A 26,013-nucleotide genomic window follows, 5' to 3' on the forward strand; every position below is an offset into this window, starting at 1 on the left:
CTTCTTGGCCACCGTCCCCCGCTACATGCTTCCTCTCTTTGTACCGTGCCCTATGCCTCACCTCCGGCCCCCCTTTTGCTGCCTTCTCTCTAACCCTCCCTGCCTTACCTGGGTCTGGCAGTTCGAATCGGACGCGCGTGACGGGCAGTCTCTCAGTGCCCTTGCAATGCGGCCCCAATCTCGGCAGATCTTTGCTGTAAGACATCAAGCGGGGTGGGGAGATGCCTGGAAAACATCCACCCGCACTCACAACCACATAAGCACGTACACATGTACGCATGTACACACACACACACACACACAGATGTAGACCCAGGGGTAGAGAGATATGCGGCGAAGAGGAGGCTAAAAGGAAGGCGAGAGACGCAAGTTTAAAATCGAGGAAGTCAATAGCCTTATGGCATGCTGGCACTCATGCAGGGTTGGGGAGTTCACCGGCTTTGATGAGAAGCAGCCAGGCGAAGTCTGAGTTGAGCTGCGCCCAGGGCGTTGCGCAAACATCGTCTGTCCAGTGTTGCACCAAGTCTAAGGAGATAGACAGGTATGCACCTGAGGAGGCAGTGCCACAGCAAGTAATCTAGCGGTCAGTATTCTCGCGGAAGGACAATGCAGAGGAAGACAGGCAGAGTGGCACTTCCTGAGAGCATTGGCTAGAAGGCGCAAGTCAAGAACCTAGAGTACTTCGTTTATCCCGAAACCTTGACCAGCAAGCGAGCCTAATCTTAAGATCTTTACGGACCTTTCCTGTAAATCGTTTTTCCATTTGGAAGCGTCGCTTCAAGCGACACAGACTGAGTTTTCATGCAGATGAACTGGTAAAGCGGGGAGAGCAAGTAGCGGTAGTGCCCTGTCCACCGGAGGTCCTCGCTGTGGACCATGCAGGTTCCCAGATAGCCTGAGCCTCATACACACGAATCCAAGGGCAGAGGTGAGACGCGTCGAGAAAGGAGGAAAGGGCCCAGAGATGGGGATCAGATGAAAGTGCCAAAATGTGGGTGGCAGAGAAAGGAATGGCTTGAAGGAGCGGTATGTAGCAATGGGCAGCTTTTACTGCTAACCGAATTCCAAGCTGTTGACGCAGTAGTTGATGTGGTCGCCGGCGATGACCTTCATGATGCTCACGTATGCAGACTGCCCCTCAGATATTCTCTGCAGCCATTAAAGCATACAAGGCGTTTCATGGCGCAGATAGGTAGACAAGGAGCAATGCACCACAATAACCCTGAACAGGGATGTTGCAAGAGCATGCAGGCACCTAAGCAGCAAGAGGGCCGATTGGACTGCAAAGCGAAGCCAAAAGCTTCTTGGAAAACCGACAAGCAACGCTGCAGGAACAGTCCTTGCAGGCTGGTAACCAGTAGCAAAAATTAGGGAGAGCAAGCTTCCGGCATGCGTAAAACAAAGACTCTCAGGCGCAGGAAGACTTCGGAAGGGAGGCAGAGAGCTCTGAAGACGGCTTTGCACTGTGCTAATGCTGGGTGCTTACCCTGCACCAGTAGTGCAGCATGGGCAGTGCGCCTCCGAGTCGGTTAAGTGGAGCATCCTTGCCTGGTCCAATCCGTCGTACAAAAGCGTTTAGATGCCCCAAGTGTTCTCTTGTTGCTGCAAGCTCCTTATTGATGTCTTGCAACCGCTCTTCGACCCGTATCCAATCGTCAGCTCCGTCGCTAACCGTCCCTGAACTCGCGCTACCCTTGCGTTCTTCTTCTCGGTCCTCCATAGGGTGTAGCAACGTTCTCTCCAGTTCTAGAGCCGTCCGAATTACAAAGCTCAGAGCCTGCCGCGTTGAGTCGCTTGATTCGGTTTTTGCCAGACGGGTAGAGTGCTTCCGCACTGCTCTTGAGGCCGCGGCAAGGGCCCTATCTCTCTCTGACAACCCTGGCAGCTGCCGCTCTTTCTCTTCATCCCATAGTTGAGCCTCTTCGCTATCGAATGAAGGCATCTCCTCCCTGCTGGTTTCTTGGGGTCCGAGGCTGCGCTGGCAGCGTTGCTTCAAGTAATCGAGTGCATGCCGCAACCGCACGTCTTTGGGCCATGCAGTGACTCCCTGCTGACGTTCTTCCGTCCTCTCCGCCTTCACCAGATCCGGCGCCTTGCCGCTGTGTGCTTTCGCTCGCGATGCTAGCTTCTCGAAAGGTGACTCCACATGATCTGTTAAGTCGTCGCGGGGTGCAGGGTCTCTCCCGTCAGCAGGGCCTCCTAGCCATCTGCACTGCAGCGCCTCCTTCTCGTGTACTAACCGGCTTATCTTCGCCTCCGTCTCCGCAATATAATCTTTCCCCGCCAAGACGGCTCCCTCAGAGAACAAGAACTCTGAGCACCATGTGTTGCTTGTGCCCACGGGAACTGGCGTCACCGCCACTTGCGACTTCCACGGCTTTGGTGAAGCTCTACATGTTCTGATGCTGCCGGGCCGGTGTCTGTGGCTAGAGGTGCTCGGTGCTGGCGCCGCCCTTGCCGCCGCAGTGCGTCCGTTAACGATTCCAGTCTTGGCTTGTGCCTCAGCTTCACACTCTCGTTCGATCTCTCTATCTGATCTCACGTCCTCGTCGGTCTCGGGCATTTCTGCTCGCTCGGACTCCCCCCTTGCCGCAGTGACCTCTTGTAATAGCTTGGTGACTGTATTGAAGCTGCCATCGCCACCCAGCAGCAAGCAATGAGAAAAAAGCGGAGCAAACGCGAAAAGCAGCAGATATAGGAAGTGCATCGAGGACTTCTGCAGCACCACCGGCAGCAAGTGGAATCGGCTCCACGCATGTAAAGTCTGCATCCAAACATCGCTACGCACCACAAGCCGCGAGCGCGATGTAGTCTCGGATGCGCAAACGTTCAGGGTTTTGCGTACCTGATGGCATGCTAGCAGAAGCAGAGGCTACATTCTATTGTGAGGTCATTGTGCATTTAAGGCCTATGGCCTTACTTACAGGGGCAATGATATCCCTGTACTGTTGCAGCGCTCGGTGCGCTCCGCTCGCTGGGTTGATAAGCACCAAAGCAATGTGCCTCTGCTGGGCTCTTGAGGGATGTTCTTCCGAACTCCCTATGTCCTTAGTCCCTTCTATTGGGTATAAGCGGGCGTAAGCTCTATCCAAGGGAGCCGCACGACGGGAAAGTCCTTCGGAGGCGCAGGTGGTGACTCGTGGGAACAAGCAGTACGCAACAAGAGAGGCAAACAGAGCAATGAACAAGACGGCAATGTGATCTGCTGTTGCTGCTTCTGTTGCAACTGTAGTGGTGACAGCGAAATACCGCAAAAATCCGGAAACAATAAGGAAAGGTCTGGTGAAAATGCGTAAGAGTTGCAGCACCGGCAGAAGCAGCAGCACCGCAACGAGCACAGCCACAGGAATTCCGCGTTTGACCAAAAATGAATGGAAATGCGGAATCAGAGGAAAGAGTTCTTCGCGCCCTGATGGAAAGGACACGCGGTTATCCGATTTGAAAGTCGCCTTTATTTCATTTTGCTGTACTTCAGGGAGTGTTGCTTTCGTTGTGAGACCTGCTCCATCCCTATCCTCCTCCGCCGTGGCTACACTCCTCCTGCCCAGGATCATTCTTTTCATTAAAGCCTCAACATCTTTCCACAGCTCCAGAGGGAACAGGGGGACCCCGCAGAGCTGATAGTTAACAGAGGCAACCACTTCGTCTAACAAAGCGTAATCTTCTGCATTGAACGTGCGCACACATGCACATCCCAACCCGTCCACCAAAAAAAAACCAGTTCTAGAGGGCTGCCTCTCTAGGCCTCGAAAGCTACGTTTTAGAAAGCCCAGCAGCTAGCTTTTCATCAAACGAGGCACGCAAGAAGCTATGGCTAAAGGTATGAGGCTTAGAGCCTAGCATTTGCTCATAGTCTGGTGCACAAGGAGGAAAAGCTTTGCACATTGAGATTAGGGCTTAGTGTCGATAAAGCTGACGCAGATCTTCTTCCTCCGAAATGGTATGGGTCACTTTAGCGCGCTGCACGCAGTCCACCATAGTGTGGAAAGAGTCGGCCACGAACTTGAAATATAAGGACCTAGTAGACAAATATTGCTACTCTAAAATATAATACAGATCCACTGAAGCAAATCGGCAAGTGCTCAGCAACACTGGAAGCCCCAGAACACGATAGGTTTTCAAGTCGAACGACTGGCCTTGTACCACCAGCTACCGGGGGACGCTAGGAATCGCGAATACGGCTTCCTTTTCCGTAAAACCCACTAAAAAAATAGTATTTTGGAATCTCTGAGTATATTTTTGCTAAATACCCCACATCCTAGGTTTTAAGCCTACATAATTGCTGCGGGCACCCTGGAGGGATAACGATTCAAACCGCAATGATGCGGTTTTAACTCTTTTATTTATTGTTCTTACCCTGCTCTCCCAAACACGGAAACTGCACTTTAAAACTTTAATTTTTTTCTGTGGTTAGTAAACGCATCACAAAATTGCAAGATGAAGAATACGAGACTCTCTACTGTAAACCGCTAACCGTATGCCTTAAGCCATCACCCATGCTGATGACCGCATGTCTAGGTCCCTCTTTGGAGGGCTTCTTGGAGCTGGCCCTCATAATTTTGAAGTATACAGCTCAAACCCCTTGCGCTAATGGCCAGGCACTAGCCCTTGGAGTGTGCGACTGTAACGCAAGCCTTGTCTATACTGTTTCATTTGAAGGTCGCCGTAAAAAGACACTTAACTCTTGACTCAATACAAGCTTGATAGAAAGCTAGCGAGTTGTCTCCTAAACCACATCCCTTCTTTGTTAGCTCTTTGATCTGTGAATTCCACCATTAGAGAAGCCGGAGAGCTAGTTTTGCGTAGTTGCGCCTTCGTAGTAATTCAAGCATTCAAAGCTAGTTGCCAATAGCATCCAGCGCTCATGGACACACCTTGTCGTCTGCTTGTATCACCGTAACATTACTCTTAACGAGTAGTGTAAACGAATAGACAAGTCACCAAGTCACATGTCTACTAATTTCTGATCAAATATAACTAGTGTAGTAGGCAGTGCGAAGATGTAGCTTTGCCCACTTCACCTAAAACATTTACAGCCACGTTTGCAGCGCATGTAGCGTAAGCACACAATATTGGTTTTTACAATACTGACGTTACTGTGCTCTAGGATAAATGAGAAACGTTAGCAGCCACACCGCCCAAACAATTTAGTGCTAGTTCAATTAAATACAATCAGTGTGAAAGTGCTAAAATATAGCGTAGACCGCTCCGGTGTCCCCTCGATTTCGAAATGCATGCCTCCAAGTTCAATATATTTTGTCGAGGCCAAGTGTGAGTTCGCGTACTGTCACCACTTCCTAAGCAGAAATGCCACGAAGGGTTCAAGTGAGAAAGGCAGGTATGTGTACCTACCGGCAAGATCAAACCGACGGAAATGAAAACACACACACTACCTAACAAAGAAAGAAGGACTAAGCTGACATCCGCAATGTGATGGCTCACTTTCGTTGGAGCGCTGACATGTGTGAGGTTCTGCTACGATAAAATAGAAGCCAAGCAAAGCGTGTAGGGGAGAATTGAAGTAGACACTAGTTCAGTAGTGCCTCCGCTCTTCATACAGCTATTAATGCATGCCAACACAGGCCTTGGAGGAAGCATAGTCGACTTTCAATAGTCTAAAATGGAAGCGTGTAGACACGTACCTGAGATGTGCGCATACACAACAACTTGACAGTGATAAGCGAAAACTAGTTGAGCAGTACCCACCAATGAAGGTAGCCTTTTAGGCAGAGCATCATCTGCCTAATTACCAAGGAGTAAGAGGAATACCATCAAAAACGATTAACTTTGTAAAATAACAAGGGCAGCTTTTTCCCCTGCAGGCAGCGAGGCCCGCAACTGCTCTTCGAAAACCACTGAGGCTGGCGTTCCCCAGTCCACTTCACAGAAACTCCCATCTAGTGTCTCCTGGGTGCTCAGTAGTCCTACAACATCTCACTTCTATGGCTGACTGTGGAACGTCCGCCTCAACATGAAGCACCTGCCTCCGCGGCACAGCCCGCGAATAATTCCGAGTTCTCAATTTTTGAAGGGAGCCAATGTTGGTGCTTATTGGCACCTCCGACAATAATGGCAATCAATACAATAAGAATAAGCATCGACTCGAGAGCGAAGCGCAGGTGATCTTGTCAACTGGCCGCAGACCTCTTCTTCGCCTTCAGATGCACCTTGTAATGCCTGCTGATCCACCTACGCCAACCCTCCAGGCTCGAAATAAACAAGCAAGAAGCGCTTATGATGATAATGAGCTTGTTTCCTCCGAGCTGTGCGCATGCATTTGCATGGACTGGGTTGCTGCGCTCGATCCCTTCCCTCCGCTGCTAAGGGTAGGTACTGTCCCCGTACCACCAGGTCTAGGCCCAACTCGGAGGGATGCTTCTAGATATAGACCATTTGCATGGGAGAGCGATGGAAAAACGACAGTACTTTCGAATTGCAAACCAAGTCAGCACAGGTAAAAGACTCAACCCAAGCAATTAGATTTTTGTGAGCAAAGAGCTACACAAAGTGCAGAGGAGTGCGGTTCGTTCGCTGTGTGGTTCCATATGCCTTAGGGTGGAACGCAGTGGCCATATTAGGGTCGATGCGAAGGTGGATCGTAAGCGCACACTAGAACGCACTGAAAAGCTTCGGATGAACCTGACTAATGGAACTACAAAATACTATTTGGAACTTCGTACAGGTTTCGGTTATGAATCGAGAATAATAGAGCGACTTCCTGGGCCATGATTGAGCTGGAGCAAGGGGTTATACAGGCATTTTTGGTGTGTCTATCGACAACGATGTATTTGTTATCCTCACTACAACCTCCAGATATCGAAAATCGCAATCTAATATAACATCAATCCAACTCGCTTCAAAAAGCCAAAAGCCGTGGGAAAAGGCCAGATGCACAAGAATTGCGTGGCTTCTTCTGCGGATGACTATGCATGACAGTGAGTACTCCTCTGCCGCCAGCTGGCTTGCAGGCCACCAGAGGGATCGTGTGAGCTTTCCTATTGTACTGTAAATTTGTCCACTGGCAAAAATCTGAGCATGCTCTTTGCGCAAACTGGCACCGCAGAGCGAAGTTGGAATGTACAGGCGAAGGAGTCCCTCCTTTGTTTTGCACCACAGCAGGCCACCCTGAGCGTTGTAGTTCGTAGATTTTTGCCATTCCAAATTTTTACAGCACCAGAGTGTGTCTAGATGTCAAAAGCATGAAACACATGCAGTTTAGATATAAATCGTGATTCATCACCAACGAGCAGTCGCGCTGTACAATAGTGATGTAGTGGAGCGTCGTGAGAGCGCTTCGGCGACCGACTTGGTGGCCCCTAAAGTATACTTCACTCTAGAGTTGTACTCTTGCATGTCGTTGAGGCAGCAAAAAGCCTAGTGCCATCACAGTCCAGCCCGAAAATTTTTGTTATTGTAGAGTAAAGACTCATGGTTGGTCGAGAGAGTAAACTGACACCCGTGCTGATATTTTCCGCATCTTTTTTACTTCTCGCCACACAGCCTAAAGATCCTTTTCCCACCCTAGGTATTGCTACTGGGGTTCGGCGAAGAGATGCGAATGACAAAAACAGAATGTTTTTGTAAAGAATATGTAGTATATTGGAACAGAATTGCATCCATCTATGTGTCAGTTGCCTTGGGTCTGTAAAGAAATGGCGCTCATAATCGGGCAGCACGAGTATTGGAGGAGTTGGAAGGCGACCGATAGGCGTTCTTGCTGCGGCATCTGCGTGCTCTATCGACCCCATAATTGCGTCATCTTAGTAGATCGGTCAAAGGCTCAGGAATTAGAAACGTCAAGGAATAAAGTTCCGGCAATTACAACCTAATGTATAGAACCTTGCAACATTCTTGTGGGGCGCACGTGTAGAGAACCCGTCTTGATTGCCTTTGTTTGAGCCGGATCTGCTCTAGTTCCTGCAACGAAAATACAGAGTAACATAAACACAATTGTATCCTGAAATGCCTACGTACCACTGCTTGTGTTGCAAAAGTTGCATCGCACGCGTAGGTGCTGTGAATGCTCGTGAACTTATATGCAGCACATTATGACGACGTCCGTGTAGACAGGCATCCACTGATGCTTGATAGGGTCAAATAATTTTGAGTAACTTGCCGTTACATTCCAGCTTTTGGCACTAAGAAGTCGGACTGGCACACAGGTATACGAGTTTGCAAGGGCGGGCGAAGAACCCCATATTGAGTGTCATAAGGCTAAATTAGACTTAAGTAACAGGTTCTGCGGAGTCAACTGCCGAGTACGCTGCTAATATCTGAAAGTTGTCAGCTAATTCGCCAGTATGAGGCATCATAGCTTTGGTTTCACAATAATCCTTTCCGGTTCTCCAACTTCATGCAGACGCGCCACCTTCCGTCATTTTCCACTTCCTAAGCCGGGCTATATTCAACTGCTGTGGTCCAGTCCCCAACGCTGCTTTGCCGTAGCAAATCTTTTGCCCGCCGTTTAATATCTCATGCCGTGGAAGCTTTCAGTAATACACCTGCTGGCACCTCGCCATAGTTTAGCACAACCGCGAACTTCCCCTTGGTGTTTGCCTATCCATTTTCTTCGTCAGCACAAATTTGAACTGAATCACCTTGAAGCAAATCAGTTGTAGAGCCACTATTATGGGGTGCATGCCTGAATCTGTCTCCTTTAACTCCGCACTGACGTACTACCCTATGAATACTCTCTTTCATCGCGTTGAGCTACCGATTTCCCCTCGCTCACGACAGATTAACGACCCCTATTTAAAAGACCACAATGAGCCTCTTTCTAGAGCTGTCTGGCCTACTAACCTCCATAGCGGGCAGCTGTGGCCGCACGCACGCCTTTCACTGGGTCACACATGCCAAGCCTACGATTACTCCATGGTGCTTGGGTCAACGCACAAGTCACGGAGCATGCTGGGGAAATTGATTCGGCGTTGAAGTATCATCTGATTTCGGCTGCTTTGACAGCCCTTGCATTCTGCGGGTCCGCAGCGAAACGGAGTCTTTGGGGTATCGCTGACAAGTGAACAGGAAGAATGCACTTCCGAGTCGTCTCCTAGGGAAACGGATCCACTTCACAGTCCCTGTCAAGTAATTCAAGGCTTCCTTGAACGTCAGCATGAGCTTGTATTAGCTCATAGTAGACCCTTGGTGGGTCCCCAATAGGTTTTTTATTTTCTTTGGCCCTCTACTGGGCAAGAGCACGCGAAGGGGCCTTTTCGTTGCTCATATGCGTCTTCTTTGATCGTCAACTAGCATGCTTCAGCTGACAACATTCAAGTCGTTCAGGTTCTATGGATTTTGGCATTTTCATGTAGCTCCGGATGACATAAAGCAGCCTCTCACAGTAGTACGAGGTGCGTATTTGGGGGGTCTCGGGCAGCTTGGCACTGCGGGTTTCTTCTGGTTTTCCTTCTTTTTTCCTTTACACCAGACTGCTGGCGAAAACCGGTAGACAACCTCGATACCCACAGGTTCTACATCTGGGCTTGGCTCTTCTCAGCAGCCGATGACGCAGGAATTGAGTTTATTTTGCTCCAGAAAATTCAGTGAGTCCATTATTGTAGGAAGCCCCACTGGTCGGTAACTGAATCATTGATTCACTGCTCATCCTACGACCTCTTGATGCTACACTCGGAGTACGCCATAGATAAATAAATATCAATGCCGCTATTCGTCTACATTATGGGTATTAGGAATCAAAATTGTTAGTATCTCTACATCGGTCTATTGCTCGCGGTTTTTCTGATTCAGCCTTTTCCATTATCTCAAATTTTGCTTTTGAGTTGGGCTCTCTACAAACCGATGCGTCAGGGCGTGTATGCAGGCTTAATGTGTAAGAATCTCTGCAGGCAAATGGCTTCCTTCACAAGAACAAAGGTACTCTCGAAATACGACCTCCTTTATTAAAGAAGCCCCTAGGAGTACCTCTTTCCTTTCATTCAGGGGGTATAGAGCGAGGTAGAACTCCAGTAGGCTGATGAGTTCTCCGACTATTTGCTCATCCTTACGGCCATCATACCTTTCTGGTCCGCGTAACCTCAGGAGCACGTCCAGTAGCCTTATAATGGCTTTGAAATTATGTCTTCTTACCACCCGTGAAGCTAGTGTGTTCACAGCAGCTTGCGGGCTGACCACTACCACCCCAACACGTTCTGTGCCACCGTGAATTTCCATCCCTATTCTTCTGTTTCAGACTGTTAGCAACAAAAATTAAAGAACAGAATTGTGAATGAATCTATGAAAACCAAATGACTGGTGTAGGAAAACCTAACATCAGACAGCCTTTCCACTCAGTGGATGGCCTTGCATCTGCAGTGCAATTAACTTTAATGCTTCATCTAAGGTCTCTGTAACTCACTCAATACCAAATTGAAAAAAGTCATTGATTGCTTTCCCCGAATTTCCCACAATCCTCTGCCCGCGATCCCCAGAGTTTTGTAGATGCGGGAGGAACAGCTATCGTGCAAGTAGGCACTCTCACCGTGCACCGGTAGTTGCACATAGCATATAGCGCACACGCCCACCACACCGCATCTGCTAGTATGAAACTAACAGATCTCTGCAATAATTAAAATTGGCGAACATAAAAGCAAGCGTCTTATTTTCCTACTGATCTTAGTCGAATATTAAGAGTGTAGCAGGTGTTAAGTATACGTTAGCCGTCTATACTTGCTGAATGCGCGCATGTGGAGATGATCTCGATGGCCACTCTATCCACCCCCAAAACCCGCTGTCCGCTCTAACTGGAAAAGAATAAATGTTGTGTCGTGTTTAAGAAATCAAACCGAATGCTTCACGAATTAGATCATTTTCATTTCTCACAGTTTCACGCATTTTGAGCCGGCTGACGCCAGCAGGTCAAATTCCAGCACTAACAACAGAAAATTTTCTTGTTAGAGACAATTCAGTGCTTCAGTGAAAAGCCAACTTAATGTAGATCAATTAATAGAAAATGTTTACCCTTCGAGGATTGCCCCTGAGTACATTGTTGTGTGCAAGCCAATTCAGAGCTTTGAGGTAGTAGTTTCCTCAGTGGCTCAGGGTGCTTAAGTGCTGCTTCAGCCACAACGAGCCTGCAAAAAGAGAGCTTTTGATATTTTGTCATCAGTTGCTCCAGACCGAGCTAAGCTCAACTTACTTTGTGGAGCTTAACGAGGAGGTATCGCGCAGGCATGGCAAAGTATGGAACTCTATCCTTCCCATTATCATTTTAGTTACGCAAACTTCTTCGCTAGTGATGTGGACCATTATGCATCTTCACTTAACTGCATGTATTCGATACGGGCTCTCGTATACTCTAGGCGCTCAGGCGCCATAAATTTAGCATCCTATTGTCTAAAGCACACTTCAGCTGCAAAGAAAACTGCTTGAAGTGCGCTGTAGTGTCAGTTGGCTACCCCTCGTGAAGGAAAACGGTGCGTGCTAGTTAAGAATTCAGTATTTGTTTTGTGTGTCCGTATGTGATGCATCTTGAAAAGTGTAATTTGATCCGTACAGTGGGAGCCCTCTACGCACTCCAAGCATTCACTGCTCGTTGTACACAGCAAGTAGTGCCCAGGCACAAACTGTTCATTCTTATTGAATTGAAGAAACTCCACCCTACAAGTAACATCATATATGGAGATTCAAGCCAAATACTGAACTTATGAGTAATTTTCTCTTAACAGTGATCGGTTTACCAGAAAGTGCCCCAGTGTAGCGTGGCTTGCTACAGTGTTGCTCCCCTTCCAAGATGTTTTCCTATTGCTGTGTGCCCTCCCTGGTGGGTTTCGTGTGCACCACTTTTATCACCTTCCAGTTTGCGGTAGCGGGCAAACATAATGGGTCGACCCCTTCGTAATGGCCCCAAGCCTCAAACCCTTAGCCCCTAGGTAAAGTGATCGTTACTCAACAAAGAGCCGTTGTAGACTACTTCAGATCTGCCCGTACATTATAAAAGTCACCTCTGCTGAATGCATATTTGGATGCCCACACAAGGTGTTAAGTGGAGGTCATGCTTGGCGCTTTGCGGCATCGATCTGCGCCGTGATTCTGTTGGCTGGGATTCGACATGCCGGTTGTTCTAGTGGATCTTGGGTTTCCAAAGCCCGGCATTCTCTCTTCCGCCTGGGCGCAGGATACGACTGTAGCCTAAGAAAGGGGACGCTTGCTCGTTTAACATATGTAAGGGAACCCTCCTGCAATTGCTTGGAGGCTTGTTCCGGGGGTAGGCCTCTTGATTTTTTATTCCCGAAAGAGAGGACCACCTAGAAGCCCCGGAGACCAAGCATCGACAAGTTTCAGCTCCAGCATTTGTCTTTTTCAAATAATCCTGCCGGCCATTCTATTGGGGAAAAGCTGAGCTCTTCTGCTCTGGCAGTGATCTGGACCAGCCTTGTGTGCTCGCGGGTCACTCACTTCATGCAGGAGCCCCAACAGCATCCCCATTGGCGTCTAAACCACGGCTCTCCGATTCATAAATGCTGCAGCTTATTTAATATTTTTAGATATATAGATGGTTTCAGTACATAATCCATCTGTTACAATGCGTGCACTGTGTCCTGCGTCGAGCAGCAGGGGTTGCCGCGGGGCTGTCGATCTGCAAACAGGAGCAACCGAAATCCGGGAACTCTTTGACTGCTAATTTCTTTCACCAAGCTTCAAACTCCTACATAAATTATGTTTAGGGCTGGCTTGATATAGCGAGGGATATAAATGATTTGGAGAAACATCATACAGGGCCTTATTGGCTTCCTTCCTTCATTATCTTCGTAGAAGGTGCTGCCGTTTTTGATGCTACTGTTGGCGTATATTTTCACCCGAGATGGATTTTTAATATGTCGCTCCTGGAGCTGTCGTACAGTACCTTCTCGCTGCTGCAGCAGTCGCTCCAACACCTAGATCTGTTGTACCAGCAAGAGGTGCAAGAGCAAGAGAAGGCAGCAGCAGAAGCCGAGGCAGCAGCTGCAGCTGCCGCTGCTGCTCCCCCTACTCGAGCTAAAAAGGGCTCAGCTGCAAAGCCAAGCAAATTGAATGCTGCTTCAGATGCAGAAAAAGCTGCTGCTGCTTCTGCAGCTGCTGCTGCCAGACAACAATACGAGAACCAACTTATGGCCTACGCACACCTCTGTCAGACAGCAGGGACCTTGGGAGAGCTGCATGCTGAGCTTGTCTGCCCGCTTTTAAGGGAATGCTTGTCTGAATTGCTGCTGTTGCTGCAACGAAGAGCCCTGCTGCTGCGGCGGAAACTTGTTGCGGCGAACGGTGGCTGCTGCTTCCTTTCTGAAGGGTCGGCCACTGCTGCGCTCATGCTTCCAGTGAAGCTTCGCTGCAGCAACAATGGCAGCAGTTGCAAGTTTCTGCAGAAAGGCTCGATCCAGTCGGTTTCTCCCCCGCAAGAGGGAGGTACGAAGACTGTGTTGCTGCTGTTGCCACTGTTGCTTCTTCACTTCTTTGCTCTCGTACTGCCACACTGACTGTTGATTCACCTGATAATGGTACCAATGTAGCTGCCGTAGCTTTGCGCACTATAGTCTTGCGTGAGCACATCGCTTTACTGCTGCTGTCGTTGGTGGTGATGCTGAAGAAGTGACTCAAACGCCACCTCACGTGCTCGATGACCTTCCCTCCGCAACCATACAGCAAGCCGATGTAAAGTTACAACAGCATATGGAGGACCAGCTCCAGTGCAAGGCACTGGATTCCCCGAGCTTTCATAGTGAGGATCCTAATTCACCACAGACAGCCGCGTTGGCAGCGTCCGGCTCTCAAGAGTCATCTGTTACTGCACGCAGCCAAGAGCAAAACGGCGTAGAGAAGTTCAATTACTTAGCAGGTTTGAAACCACAGGGTTGATTTTCCCGTGCGTGCCCCCCGGATACACTGCTAAATCCTAAATTGTCCACTCCACAAACCAGAATTTACCACCTTCGATAGTGAAACACTAGGGAGAAAAAACCTGCCGGACTGAGAGGTGGAAGCCTAACGGAAGTGAAGCTAGCTACCTCTCTAGCCCTTTTGGTAAAAATACGGGTAGGGTTGCCTTGAGGGAAAGGATCACAAAGGGTCTTTGGTTGCGCAAAAGCTTCATATGCCCTAAACCCTAATGCTAATGCCGTGTGGCATAGCCTAGTGGTGCTTGAGCAGAGGAGATGGAAAAGCTGAATACGGCAGCAACACGCATTGCTGCATTCTGGAAGGGAGCTGTTGTCCGTGAGCAGCTGCAGCAACAGCAACAACTGCTCCTGCAGCAGCTCGGTCTCGACCACAACATCAACCCCAGGGAGAAGCAGCGTCAGCGAGAGCTGATGCTACATGTCCAAAAGTGCCAATTGTCACTACAGCGGCAACAACAAGAAGCAGAGGCTGAAATAGATCAGATGCGACAGGAGGTCTACGAAGAGCTTAACGGCAGTTACAAAGACAAGCTCATGGTAAAACCCTAGACTTGAAAGCTGTAAGCCCAAAAAATCTAAACTTCCACACCTTAAGCAACAAAACTTGGATGCTTGCGGATTTTCAGGAGCAGATGGTAGAAGATGGCAAGGAATGGATGCTAAACTTCAGACGCATAGTAGGAGCGCTTCCAGAAAGTCTGCAAGACAGATCGAAGGAATTCAGGGGTGCAGCCACATCCAAATCCGTATGCCCTAATGAAGCAGCCCAGATTGGTTTTTCTTGGCATGCTGCCGCCAACAGAGCTCTTTCAGGGCCTAACGCTTGGGTGTGTTAGTGGCACGTAGGCCTACCTGAGGTTCCCGAAGGCAAGATTCTGAAGCTTGAACTCCCCGGCAAGAAGGCTACGCAAAAAAAAGGTGCTGGTTAGGGGCTACGGCATGGGAAACGTGGCTCCTTTCAAGACTTTAGGACAAACAGCGAAGCTGCGTCGCTTGTTGCGAAAGCGAGATTCCCTGCTGCCTATACATATGCTACTGACTCTGTTGCTGTTAACTTAGGAAAGGGAGATTCAAAGAAAAGTAATAATGGGGAGAAGACTGGCAGCAAGCCGGATAACCCGAGCAGCAGTGGCAGCAGCGACAGCGAAAAGGGGTTCAAGGAGGAGCTGCAGCGGCTGCTCCTGCCGCTGCAGGCAATTGCTGCCCAGCACCCATTGTATGCGTCATTTGCTGGAACGCCAGGGATCAGCAAGCACGCAACAGACAGTAGCTCGCTGCTTGCTGCACCCAAGGCAGCTGCAAATACAGCAAGTGCTGGGCCTTCTCGGTGGACTGAGCTCGCAGCAGAGGAAGCCGCAGCCGTCACTGCAGCAGCAAGTGGTTCCTTCCGGAGAAACAGTAGCAATAGCAGGGCAGCCGTGGGAACAGCGCTGCGCGCTAAGCTGCTGCCCGCTGTAGCAGCAGCCGCAGCAGCGAAAGCAGATGCAGTGCTGGAGGAGCAACTGCAGCAGCTGCGCTTCGAGCTGGACGGTATAAAGCCAAGAAAACAGCGGATGGCTCGCAAAGGGAGAGTGAAGAGCGGGAGTGCAAAGTGCTGCAAGTGCACTGCAGCCATCCTTGGTCCACCAGAAAATTTTTTTGATGACCTCGTTGAAGTAGGGTTGCAGTATAAGCTCTGCCGCCCGGCACTTTGTTGAAGCATCCGATGTTTTTGCGCTAGCTATATCGGCAGAGTCACTTGAGAAGTCAAGAGCTTAGGGTTTTGCGAGTGCTTCAGGCAGGAATTATTCGAGAGGTGCAGCCATTTGACGCTTCAGTCTTTTTCGAGGGCGGTGTCGCTGCTGCCGTTGCTGCAAACCATGGCAGCAGCCGCATCCCTTGTGCTGCAGCAGGAGCTATTCTTTCTGCGGCTGCAGAAGCTGCTGTCTCGTCTCCTGCAAGCTCTGCCGTCAGTACCCCTGGACGATACCCGGTGGCCTCAGCGCCAACTGTGACTCTAGAAGAAGCAACAAGCAGCAACAGCAGCAGTAGTGGCATGCCGTCTCTTGCTGCTGCCGTGGAGTGTGTCCGCACCGAGCTACTACTGCCGCTGTGCTGCCCGTCTCTCCGTAGTTCAACGACCCCTAAAACCGTCCTCCTGTACGGAGCCCCCGGTCAGCCAATACATCTTCGATCCTAGAGGCGAGGCGTTACATTGCGGCCCCTCAGAAACCTTGAAAAAATCGAGCCCACCCACAAACAATGGGCAAAGCAGCAGTACCTTTAACGATGCCCTGCGGCCTCAGGTTGCGGGAAGAGCTCCCTTGTCCGTTGGCTAGTGTTTGCGAGTGGAGCCATCTTTATCGATCTGTCATACACGCTAGTCTCTCGGGTCTCCCCGCGCTCAAAACTCGGCGTCGCTGCTGTGGTGCACAAAGCCTTAGCCGCAGCAAGAGCTTCGCAGAAAGGGGGCTCGCACAAGCGGCCCGTTATCATGTATGTAGATACGGTGGAGACCCTCTTTTTGGGAAAATCGAAAGCGAAAAGAAAAACCGAGGCGGCAAGGGGTTCTCAAGGAGCCATGCAACTGGTCCAGGCCCTCCTCGGGCATCTAGCCACGGTGAGAAGGCCTTCCCTTCTTGCAGCAGCCAAGGCAGCACCAACTGAAGTGGTGCCAAAAGTCTGTGCCCTGTTCAGCGGCTGAAAAGCAGCGACTCCATGCGCAGTACACATATTTCAGGTGAAGGCGGCAGAAGAAAACATTCTGCTTGTTGGCTGCAGCACACGGCCAACTGCGCGTAAGAGCCCTGAACTCCCCTTCTTGCAGCCGCTCCTACGGCGTTTGCAGCAGTCTGTTGTACGTCACTGCGCGGGAAGCAGCTGCTGCAGCCGGTGCTGCAAATGGTGGACTGACTGTGAAAATGCCTACCCTAGCTGCACCAGACCTATACCAAACAGACGCTTTGCCACTTTCACGCGGCTGATGTCACGTGTGTGCGCAGCTGAAGTAGACCAGAAGCGATTACTAAACTTCTTTGAGCTGAGAGTGCCTCTACTGCCGCCAAACCGTCAACAGCGGCAGAAACAGCTACAGTCGCTGCTAGGACAGCGCGACTTGCACGTGCCCCTGACCGTATTCAGCCATTTCCTGCCGCTTATCGAGGCAAACGCTTAAACACCCAAAACCCTCATAAATCGCGGGCCCTATCTCCTGAGCCGTAGCCCCCACCTCAACGCCTTTGCTGCGGAGGGGCAGGCAGACAGACAGGCACTGCAGAGCACACAAAAAGCGCCCACCCAGTTTTGTGAGTGCTGCTTTACTTATACAGGCAACCGAAGGCCTCAGCGGAGGCTCGATTGCGGCATGTTTTGCCTTGGTCTGCCGCCAGGAGGCCTCGCTGCTGAAGACTCTCGGAAAGACGCCACCAACAGGGTGCGGCAGCCAGCAGCAGCCGGGGCAGCAGCAACTAGAGTGCGAGACAGCTGTATCTCTCATCGTGGAGGAGGAAGACAGTCGCAACAATAACAGCAGGCAGCAGGGCACTGGCGGGGAGCGGTGGCAGTTTGGTTCGTTGAACGGCTTTAGCAGCAAAGGTCACCCGAGTCGCAGCAGCAGTACAACCAAGCGTCTGTTGCTCCTGTTATTGCAAGAGTTGATAAAGCAGCAGCATGTCTACCCATACACGTGGAAACAGGAGCAGCAGGAATTCGAAAGGTTCCACGCGCTTGCCTCAAGCAGTATGCCCAAAATTCCACAGAAAAAGCCTTCAAAAAAGTAGTTACAGCGCCTTTCAGACGGGCGCAGTAGGCCATGGGGCTCGTTTCCCTTCACGTTTTCTTCAAGGTTTATGAACAAAGGGTTCGTTACACTTTAGAGATGCCGCCTACGGCAACTTCAGATATGCGTACTGGACTGGACGCGAGATTCCCTTGTGCGTTCGCCGCCCTTAGAGCTGGGGAGGAGCAGCCTAACGATTCCTCATTGAGCCCTTTGAAGGGTTGTCGAGTGGTTCCCTGTCCCTTGGATCCACAAGCGGCCACCGCTAAGACTCCCTCCTTGCATTTCAGCGTGCTAGGAAAGAGGGCGTCATGCAAACCTGGCAGCAAATGGACCTTCTGAAGCAACAGGCCTGCAGCAGGAGCGAGGAGGGGCCGGTTGCTGGCTCTGTGCTGCTGCTGCTGCTGCGTCTGCGACTCCCATACTGCCAAGATGTCTGTGACCTTCACATTTCTGCAGCGAACACAGCTCTTCGCTGCACTCGTCGCTTCACTTGCTGCTGAGTGCGCTGCTTCTCCTGCCGCTTCACTTGCTGCTTTACCAGATGTGCCGGCGTCTGCAGCAGCAGCAGCGGGGGGTCCGACACGGCTGGCGAAGTGCAGCAGAGAAGTCGCTCCAATGGCGACCTGCAGGAAATGCATTTCGGCAACGCGTGTTCAGCTGCCCATGGGTGTTGACATAAAAGTTTGCTCTGGCTCACTTGGGTGCGCAGAGACTCACTTGAAACATGGATCCCACGATGTAGCGAAGCATTTTGTGCAGAAATCGATCGCCGGCGAAGCGAACTTCAAGCCTAGAGCAGCACCCACAGAGGGAACATTAAACACTGCAATGGTGGAAACACAAACACACACACACACACCGACCGCACGACCAGAAAAGAACAAGAGGCCGAGTGTGAACGGTGCGGCGACCACCGCACCTAAAGCAACGAACACCGATTTCGCCTGCCTCTAGAGGCTACAAGCCTCCCTATACCGAGAGCTGTTGCGGATTCAGGGGCCCCCTCCTGTTACTGCTGTCAGTCTGTCTTGCGGCTGGCGCTCTTGCTCACCCCTCAGGAAGAGCACCTTCGACTTGCTCCTCTGCAGCGTTACCACACCACATATGCCCCGTATACCCATATGTCTAGGAGGGTATTTCCACATATGCGTACCCTGCAGCCGCCTTCCCCGCCGCCGTTTGGCTGCTTCTTACCGCATGGAATCGGCCAGGGAATGAAGCGGAGAGGCCGCACGGCTACACGTTCCAAAAAGCACCACGGGGAAGGCGCGGCAGTCAATCCACGGTGTTTGAAGCGGAAGTGCTGCAGCAGCAGAAGCAGCACGAGCAGCCGCAGGGGCAGGTGAAAAGCAGCAGCGGTGCCTCACGCAGTGACAGCCACAGCCACAGCGCCAGCTCCCGCGTGCAGACAAAAAGCTCACACTGAAGTCATGGCTTCCCTCAGCCAGCGCTGCAGCACTCCGCATGCATCCCATACAAAATCGATGCTGCAGCACCTCCAGAGGCCGCTGTTTCTCCCCTGTGGCAGCGTCCAAAACTCCTGCAGGGTCGCTCGCCAGCGCTTCCCCAGATACTGCTACGGTTGCTGGCATTCTTGCCACGCGGCGAAGCATCTCGTGAATCCGAACATCCTGCAGCACCTGCCAGCTGCTGTTGCGCAGCAGCGGGTGCGTCTGCGGCAGCAGTGACACTGTGTATCGATATTGTTTCCCCGTAACCAACTGTGGAAGCAGCAGCAGCTCTTCTCGCTGCATCTTCTGCTCCTGCTTTCCCTGCGGTTCCTGCTGTACCATGGACTGCGGCTGCCTATTGCGATAGGGTTGCTGCAGGCTTTTCAAGTCTGCAATGCGCAATACGCGAACTTCTGGAGGCAGCAAAGCATTTAATTGCTGCTGCACTTGGGGCAGCAAATCCGTAGGCAGAACGGCCTGCTGTTGCTCCCGCCGCTGCTGCTGCGCATACAGCTCGTACGGCGCTCGATGACACACAACCTCGCAGAGCTGCAAAAAGCAACATGGAAACTCGATGCTCGCAATTTCATATATGTATATATACTTCAGCAGCAGCAGTACGTGCTTGAGGGGTAGCTGAGTAGGCTCCAGGTGTTGTTGTTGCTATTTGTATTGCTGCTTGTATTGCTGCTTGTGTTACTGCTTGTGTTACTGCTGTTTTACTTCTGTGTTGCTGCTGTGTTACTGCTGTACTGTCCACTCACCGCGCCTGCAGCATGAACGCCACTGTCTGTGCGGCTGGCCCCCCTGATTTTCAGTGCGGCAGCAAAGGCTTCGAACCTCTTCAAGCGTTGCTGTCTTTTTGCTATCTTTTCCGCCTCTTGGTGCTTCTCTGTCTCCGCTTCCTCTCCCTCCTGCTTATGGGGGGGATGTTGCTGCTGCCTGTCGTCTTCTTCTTCCTCTTCCTCTTCCGCCACGCGCTGCTTCTGCCGGTGGACGCGCATCAACTGGTTGGTCGCAACTGCGGCAAACACTTTGGCCAGCGCTTCGCGTATCACTGCCTCTACACTCCTGTGCTGCTTCTTCTTCTTGCTGCTGCTGCTGCTGTAGCTGTCTCGCGATGCTAGGGGCCGGGTGTCCTTCCAGCCACAGAATGCGGAGCCATCGTACGCCAGCATCAGTACCCAGTCAAACACTGGCTGGGGGTGGGTTTGTTGCGGTGTTGACGCGTCACTGCTCTCGCTGCTCTCGCTGCTCTCGCTGCTATCGCTGCTACCGCTGCAGTCAGTGTTGGAGCTGCTGGCGAGGCCCTTGTCGCATCTGCTGTACAAGCTCCCACAACCTTGTCTTTCCTTAGATGCGCCGCGACGTTGCTGCACTTCGGTGGTGTTGATGTGGTGCTGCTGCACGACTAGGGAGGCTCTCACGAGGGGGGAGGAGGTCTTCCAGCCGCAACACCCCTCACTCAGGCACCAGACGACCAGCAGGAGGAAGAGCTCACGCGCTCGCATTGGTGCCGCTGCACTCTCCTGGCTGGAGATCAATCAATTGGTGCCGCTATTTCAGGCGTAATTGCAGCGGTAGCGGCAGCAAACCGCTGCTAGTGCTGCTACTGCTGCCACCGCTGCACGGAATGTCGGGGATCGATGGATCCCTGCTGTGTTGCGCGCATTTTCACGTTGAACCCACCCATTTCTTCAGCAATTACAGCTGTTCGCCGTGCTGTCGCGGCAGATGGTGTCGCTGCTGCAAATGCTGCTGCTGCTGACGGGGCTGCTGCCGCCGCTGTTGCTCGTCGCGCTGCTGATGGCGATTCTATTCTGAATGGGGCACACCTCAATTTGGAGATGTTAATAGCTGAAACCAGACGCTTCGTTTGCTTTCCTCCACTGCAGCTGCTGCTTGTACTGCCGCCCTTTGAATTCCTTGATGCTTGCACAGCCGCAGCTGCTGCGACACGTGCCGGAACCGCTGGCTGATCGTCCTGCCGATTTCTTCGCTCCTGCTGGTGCTGCCGCCACACAATGTTGCTAGGCAGCATGGGGAGGCCTCTGAGGGGCATTCTGGGCTGCACCTTGAACCGCGTCGTGTCTGCGCAAGTGCCTGCTGCCGCAGCAGCTCGAGCAGCGGCATCCCGTGCAGCAGCATCGTTGGCACTTATCTGCAGCAGCAGCAGCCGCAGCAACGCTTGTATTCCCTGCCGCACCGAAAGCTCCGTTTCGTGGGGGCCCCAACAGCAGCAACAGAGCCACCAGTGCCTGCAGCAGCTGCTGCTGCCGCTGCATCGTCAGCGGCGCCTTTACTGGGCGAAGACGGAGCGAGACTTGGCTTATGACACCGAACAAATCGCCAGTTGGCGGGCAACTTTTCCCTCCCTCAAAGAGTTTACTGACGAAGGTGGGCAGCAAGAACTGCGGCAAGTGCTCGAGCTGCCGCCTTCCCGCGCTGCTTAGCATGCCAATAAGGGGTGCCTCCGCAGTCCTTGCCGGCTCAACGGGTAGAGGAAATTGAGATGTTACTGGCGCGACAGGCTTGCTTGCAACACCTGCAGTCGTGGTGGTGTGTTGCTCTGCCTCCCCTACGTTCGTATCCGCCTGCTCGTCTGTTTGTCTGTCTGTCTGCCTGCTTGCCTCTGTGTCTTGCTCTTGCTACGTCCAGTGCCGTTATCCCCTAGAGCTTCTGTTGGCATGCATGCGCTTTCGTTTGCATGTGCGCATGCACCTCGTAAATTCCAATTTTTCGTGAGCAGTTCATCGCCGGCGGGGCCCCCTAGGTGTGTCGCTGTCCCCTCAGCCCCTTCCCTCCTTGAGCGTCTTTGTCGGATGTGCGTTTGCTCAGATCTCTTGGAGTGGAGGCGCGTGTTTGATTCGTTTGACCTCGACTCGGACGGATGGATATCTCGCGCAGATCTGCAAAAGCGACCAGAGTTTTCGCTGGACAAGGTGCAGAAGATTGAACGTATGCGCAGGGGCCTTGGGAGTTGTCTGTCTTTGGGAGAAAAGGAAAAGAAGCAAATGGGGTAGCAGGAGCGCCCTTAAGGTAGGCACTTCTCTGCGTTTTAAATAGCGGGCAAGCCAGTGCCGAGGTTTCCTGGAGCTGCACCCGCCTCCTGCTGTGCGCGCAGGATATGATAAAGACAAGAACAACTTGATTGATTTTGGCGAATTTGTGGAGGCTCTGTACGAGGTAGGCTAGAGGGTAAATATGTGGGTGTCACCAGGCTGCGACTCATGGCTGCTTTTTAATGCGGTCGCGTGTGTGTGTGTTTGTGGGAGGGGGGGGCACGCCTTCTGCGCGCAGCTGGACAAGGAAATCTTGAAAGAGGGCTTTGAGGGCTTTAGTGGAGTGGACGTGCAGCTGGAATTTGAAAAGTTTGCGAGTGAGGCCTTCAGAGTTTATGTGCATGCAGCACCTTCTTTTAGAAACTCTGCCTTCCGGAGTGCGCGCTGTTGCGAATTATGACGGCTAACTAGACCCTTCCAGAGAGCGGAAGGATGGATGGGAGGGTTGTATGTGTGTGTATGTACGTGTATGTATGTATGTATGGGTGCGTATGTATGTGTATGTACCTGTGTGTATGTATGGGTGCGTATGTATGTGTATGTACCTGTGTGTATGTATGGGTGTGTATGTATATGTATGTATGTATGTGTATGTACGTGTGTGTATGTATGTATGTGGTGCGTAGCTACGGATGCCTCTGGTCAGAAGAGCCTCTCGCTCGGAGGTATCGGCAAGTGGTTGCGAGCAAGCAAGTTTACATGCATTACCAAACGCGATTGTATAAAACTTTTCAACGAAATTGACGGCAACCGAGATGGCGTAGTGGATCTGAAAGACTTTCAAGAGGTGCGTCGGTAGGAGGGTGCAATGCCAAAGTGAGGAGATAGGCGGGGAGCCCTGCATAGTGGTGTATGCGCGTCGAGTTTCTCCTAATGTTCATCATGTGTGGTGTGCGACTAATGAAATCCTCACGCCAACTAGAATAATAGGATGCCCAACCGCTACGCTACCCTGCGGGAGATGCAGGCCCAGTGCTACACGCTGGCAGAATGCGAGCTCGCTGGCTCGATGTTGCCTAGCTAGCCAACTGGGCATGGATATGGAATTTGGACAGGGCAGGGATAATACAGGGGAACACGCCCGTTTAGCGAGCAGAAAACACGGGAAGGTGGCGTGGTTGCATCCCGTCGTGGCTAGCTAGCTAGCTCCGCTATAGAGGGCGAACACGGTGTGTTGCGGTTCTGTTGCAGTGGGTTGCCGCCAGATGAGCTTCCAGGACGGGCTAGAACAAATCGCGTGGAGCGCTCCTTTGTTCGTGCAGCTGGCTACCGACCACGCTGTCTGTGGGGCCCCACACGAGCACCCTGCTTTTTGTGCGCCTCCACAAAGACATATAAAAAAAGGCTCCTCATTGTATAACGCCTTTAGACCCTAGGGGAGCGGTGAGTTTTCGCCGGTGCTGCGTCTTCGATTTCTTTGAGCCTTGGGGCGGCCTCACGCTGCATGGCGTTTTCGAGCATAGCATACACAGCTCCCCGTACCACGGCCATATTCTTGATCTTTTCGCGGTTACGAGACGCGCACGTTTGGAACAGAGACGAGGCGCTGTATGAAATGCGTTGCTTCGGTGTTTATAGGCAGCGTTGTAGCCTCCCACTAATACGCGAAAATAGGCACTTTGTACGTACTCCTTTTTGTCTGTCTGCCCTTTCTGTACGCTCCCCCCCCGCTCCCCACGTAGTATCACAGCCCTTTGTATCGCGGCATGCAAGCCCACGTCTCCCTTCCTTCCTGCTTCGCAGCCGCGTCTAAAAAAGCCGGTGTTTCGACCTCGGCGGCAAAACAATCACAATGTAGGGTTTTGTGAGGCTCGCGTCGCCCCTAGAAACTCACCTAGAGAAGCCACCTTGTACACACCAGACTTTTTCCTGCTGCTGGTGCTGCTTTTGGCGTTTCCGCCATCGCCTGCTGCCCCCGCTCTGGCCCTTCGGGGTTTGGGACCTACTACGGCAACACTCACAGCAGTAGCTAAAGAGGGAAAATGCAACTGCTGTCTCTGCTCAAGTGTGGCTTCTCTGAAGTCTGCGGGGAACGCGACAACTCCAGCAAAAGACAACCCTCCCCCTGCACTGGCTGCGTTTTCTGGAGCCGTTGTTGTTCCTCTTGTGGCTCCTGCCGTTGCTCTTGCTACGGGCGTCGTTACGCCCGGCAGCGATGGAAAAGCCGAGAGGTCCTCTGGCGCCTGCTGCTCCTCCGCCATTGCGGCTGGCGGTGCTGCTGCTGCTGCTGCTGCTGCCGCGCGTCGCGCTGCTGCTGCTTCGCCCTGCTGCTGCCGCTGGCGCTGCTGCTTCCGCTGTTGCTCCCTGCGCCGCAAGTCCGCCTGCAACCCCACCAACATAGGAGAATGCAGACCTTTACGCCCATGCAGCCATCCAAATCAAAGACGGCTTCCACAGAATTCTGGGTTGGGGGCTTCACGCATACCTCAAAATGTTGGAGCGTCTCCGAAGACAACCAAGCGTCTGAAAGAGCATTCACAAGGCGGAATAAATAAACACTCCTTATGCGTGGAAAACACTCACTAGGCACAATAAACCCACACAAGGCGTAATAAACACTCACTAGGCATAGAAAAAACCTCGCAACACGCTAAGAAGGACACACCTATGTTAACCTCCGCGAGTTTGGCAGATGTGTTTTTAGGAAGATGTTCTACGAGTTTCAAGGGCCTTTGCTGCGCGCGCTGCTGCCGCTGATGCTGCTGCTGTACTCCCCGCAACGAGAGAAGGGGGACGTTCAGCAGCACGGGTGGAAGCCGCGAAAGCTCCCCACCAGCCTCGTGGAGCAGCAGCCTGAGAACACGCAGCCGCAAAAACCATAGAGGCGCAACGGCTGCAGCCTCCACGGATTTTTTCAACAGCCTAAATCGCGCACCCCGAACCCAGAAACCTACTGGTAATAGAACGGATGAAGAAAGACGGGCTGTCCGTCTGCCGCCTGATAAAAGGCTGTGTGAGAGCTGCCGTTTCCACAGCTGTTAAGCCCCACTGCTCCCGAAGCTTCTCGTGCATGGGGATCCTCCTTCTTTTGCCGCTGCTTGCCAAACGTCGTTGGCTGCGCGTCTATCAGCTGCAGCAGCCTCATGAAATCCTGCAATGCGTCACGCATGCACACACTCAACCGGGAAGCTCTCGATTCAGGGGCTTCGAGTACCCAAACCGCCGCGTCCAGGTGAAGGACCACCGGCAGCACCTACCTGCATGCGTTCATGCAAGGGTTTAAGAGGCTCAGTGCTGCTGCCACTGCTGCTGGTGTTTGCTGCTGCGGCAGCGCCGCCAGAGATCGCCTCCACGAACTGCAAGGCCTACAGTCGCAACAACGCACTCTAGAGTCCAGCCTCCCGATTCGGCAGAACCGTGTGCTTCAAGCGTGCAGCTTGTGCTGTCTGTGCGATGGCGCAGGTTCAGGGTTTGAGCGCTCTGCAGCTGGTGCTCACGTACCGCTTGCAGTTCGCCTGCTGCTTCCATGTCTGCTGTTCGACTGACCAGGCAAGCCTGCAGCTTCAGCTCTGCGCGCACGTCACCATTCCCGCATGCCCAACTCGCACGAAAAATGCAAAACGGCCTTACGCCAGCCCGCCGTAAGCCACATCGGACGCGCCGCCAGTGTCAAAGCCTTGTAGAAGGGGCCGCTGAGCAACAGATTTAGGATTTGCAAGTACCAAGCGCCTGAAGGTGTTCTCTCCACGGCTGCTGCGCATCCTCCATGAAAGAAATCGAATTAAAAATGGCATCTGCGTCACAAATATGCACCCATACATGCACAGATACATACATATGCATACATATATATACACATCTAAATACATACATATATATACATACATCTAATTACATACATCTATATACATACATACATACATCTATAT

General features: G+C 51.9%; 5 protein-coding genes across 5 annotated transcripts; 2 read left to right on the forward strand and 3 right to left on the reverse strand.

The window, feature by feature from the left end:
- Window positions 1-12,812: 12,812 nt before the first annotated feature.
- On the forward strand, window positions 12,813-15,568 carry LOC34619454. Its single transcript, XM_026335722.1, has 7 exons — window positions 12,813-13,380; window positions 13,520-13,825; window positions 14,122-14,408; window positions 14,498-14,597; window positions 14,718-14,795; window positions 14,856-15,226; window positions 15,278-15,568. The coding sequence occupies exons 1-7, from the start codon at window positions 12,813-12,815 to the stop codon at window positions 15,566-15,568; spliced, it is 2,001 nt and encodes a 666-aa protein (XP_026191507.1).
- A 2,146-nt stretch (window positions 15,569-17,714) lies between these two features.
- Window positions 17,715-18,381, reverse strand: LOC113146922. The gene is made up of 2 exons (XM_026335723.1): window positions 18,349-18,381; window positions 17,715-18,254 (listed from the first exon to the last, which is right to left on the reverse strand). The coding sequence occupies exons 1-2, from the start codon at window positions 18,379-18,381 to the stop codon at window positions 17,715-17,717; spliced, it is 573 nt and encodes a 190-aa protein (XP_026191508.1).
- Window positions 18,382-18,721: 340 nt separating this feature from the next.
- LOC34619455 (basic-leucine zipper transcription factor A) lies at window positions 18,722-20,775 on the reverse strand. The gene is made up of 4 exons (XM_026335724.1): window positions 20,772-20,775; window positions 19,817-20,277; window positions 19,053-19,631; window positions 18,722-18,934 (listed from the first exon to the last, which is right to left on the reverse strand). Exons 1-4 carry the CDS (start codon window positions 20,773-20,775, stop codon window positions 18,722-18,724), a joined length of 1,257 nt encoding a protein of 418 aa, XP_026191509.1.
- A 346-nt stretch (window positions 20,776-21,121) lies between these two features.
- LOC34619456 (probable calcium-binding protein CML17) lies at window positions 21,122-23,164 on the forward strand. Its single transcript, XM_026335725.1, has 7 exons — window positions 21,122-21,199; window positions 21,374-21,479; window positions 21,921-22,040; window positions 22,207-22,268; window positions 22,383-22,461; window positions 22,771-22,931; window positions 23,075-23,164. The coding sequence occupies exons 1-7, from the start codon at window positions 21,122-21,124 to the stop codon at window positions 23,162-23,164; spliced, it is 696 nt and encodes a 231-aa protein (XP_026191510.1).
- Window positions 23,165-23,931: 767 nt separating this feature from the next.
- Window positions 23,932-25,612, reverse strand: LOC34619457. Its single transcript, XM_026335727.1, has 6 exons — window positions 25,586-25,612; window positions 25,373-25,449; window positions 25,039-25,119; window positions 24,750-24,937; window positions 24,570-24,607; window positions 23,932-24,465 (listed from the first exon to the last, which is right to left on the reverse strand). Exons 1-6 carry the CDS (start codon window positions 25,610-25,612, stop codon window positions 23,932-23,934), a joined length of 945 nt encoding a protein of 314 aa, XP_026191512.1.
- Window positions 25,613-26,013: the final 401 nt, after the last annotated feature.

This window comes from Cyclospora cayetanensis, unplaced genomic scaffold (assembly GCF_002999335.1).
Source record: "Cyclospora cayetanensis isolate NF1_C8 unplaced genomic scaffold, CcayRef3 CcayRef3_contig_79, whole genome shotgun sequence".
NCBI classification, from domain to species: Eukaryota; Apicomplexa; class Conoidasida; order Eucoccidiorida; family Eimeriidae; genus Cyclospora; species Cyclospora cayetanensis.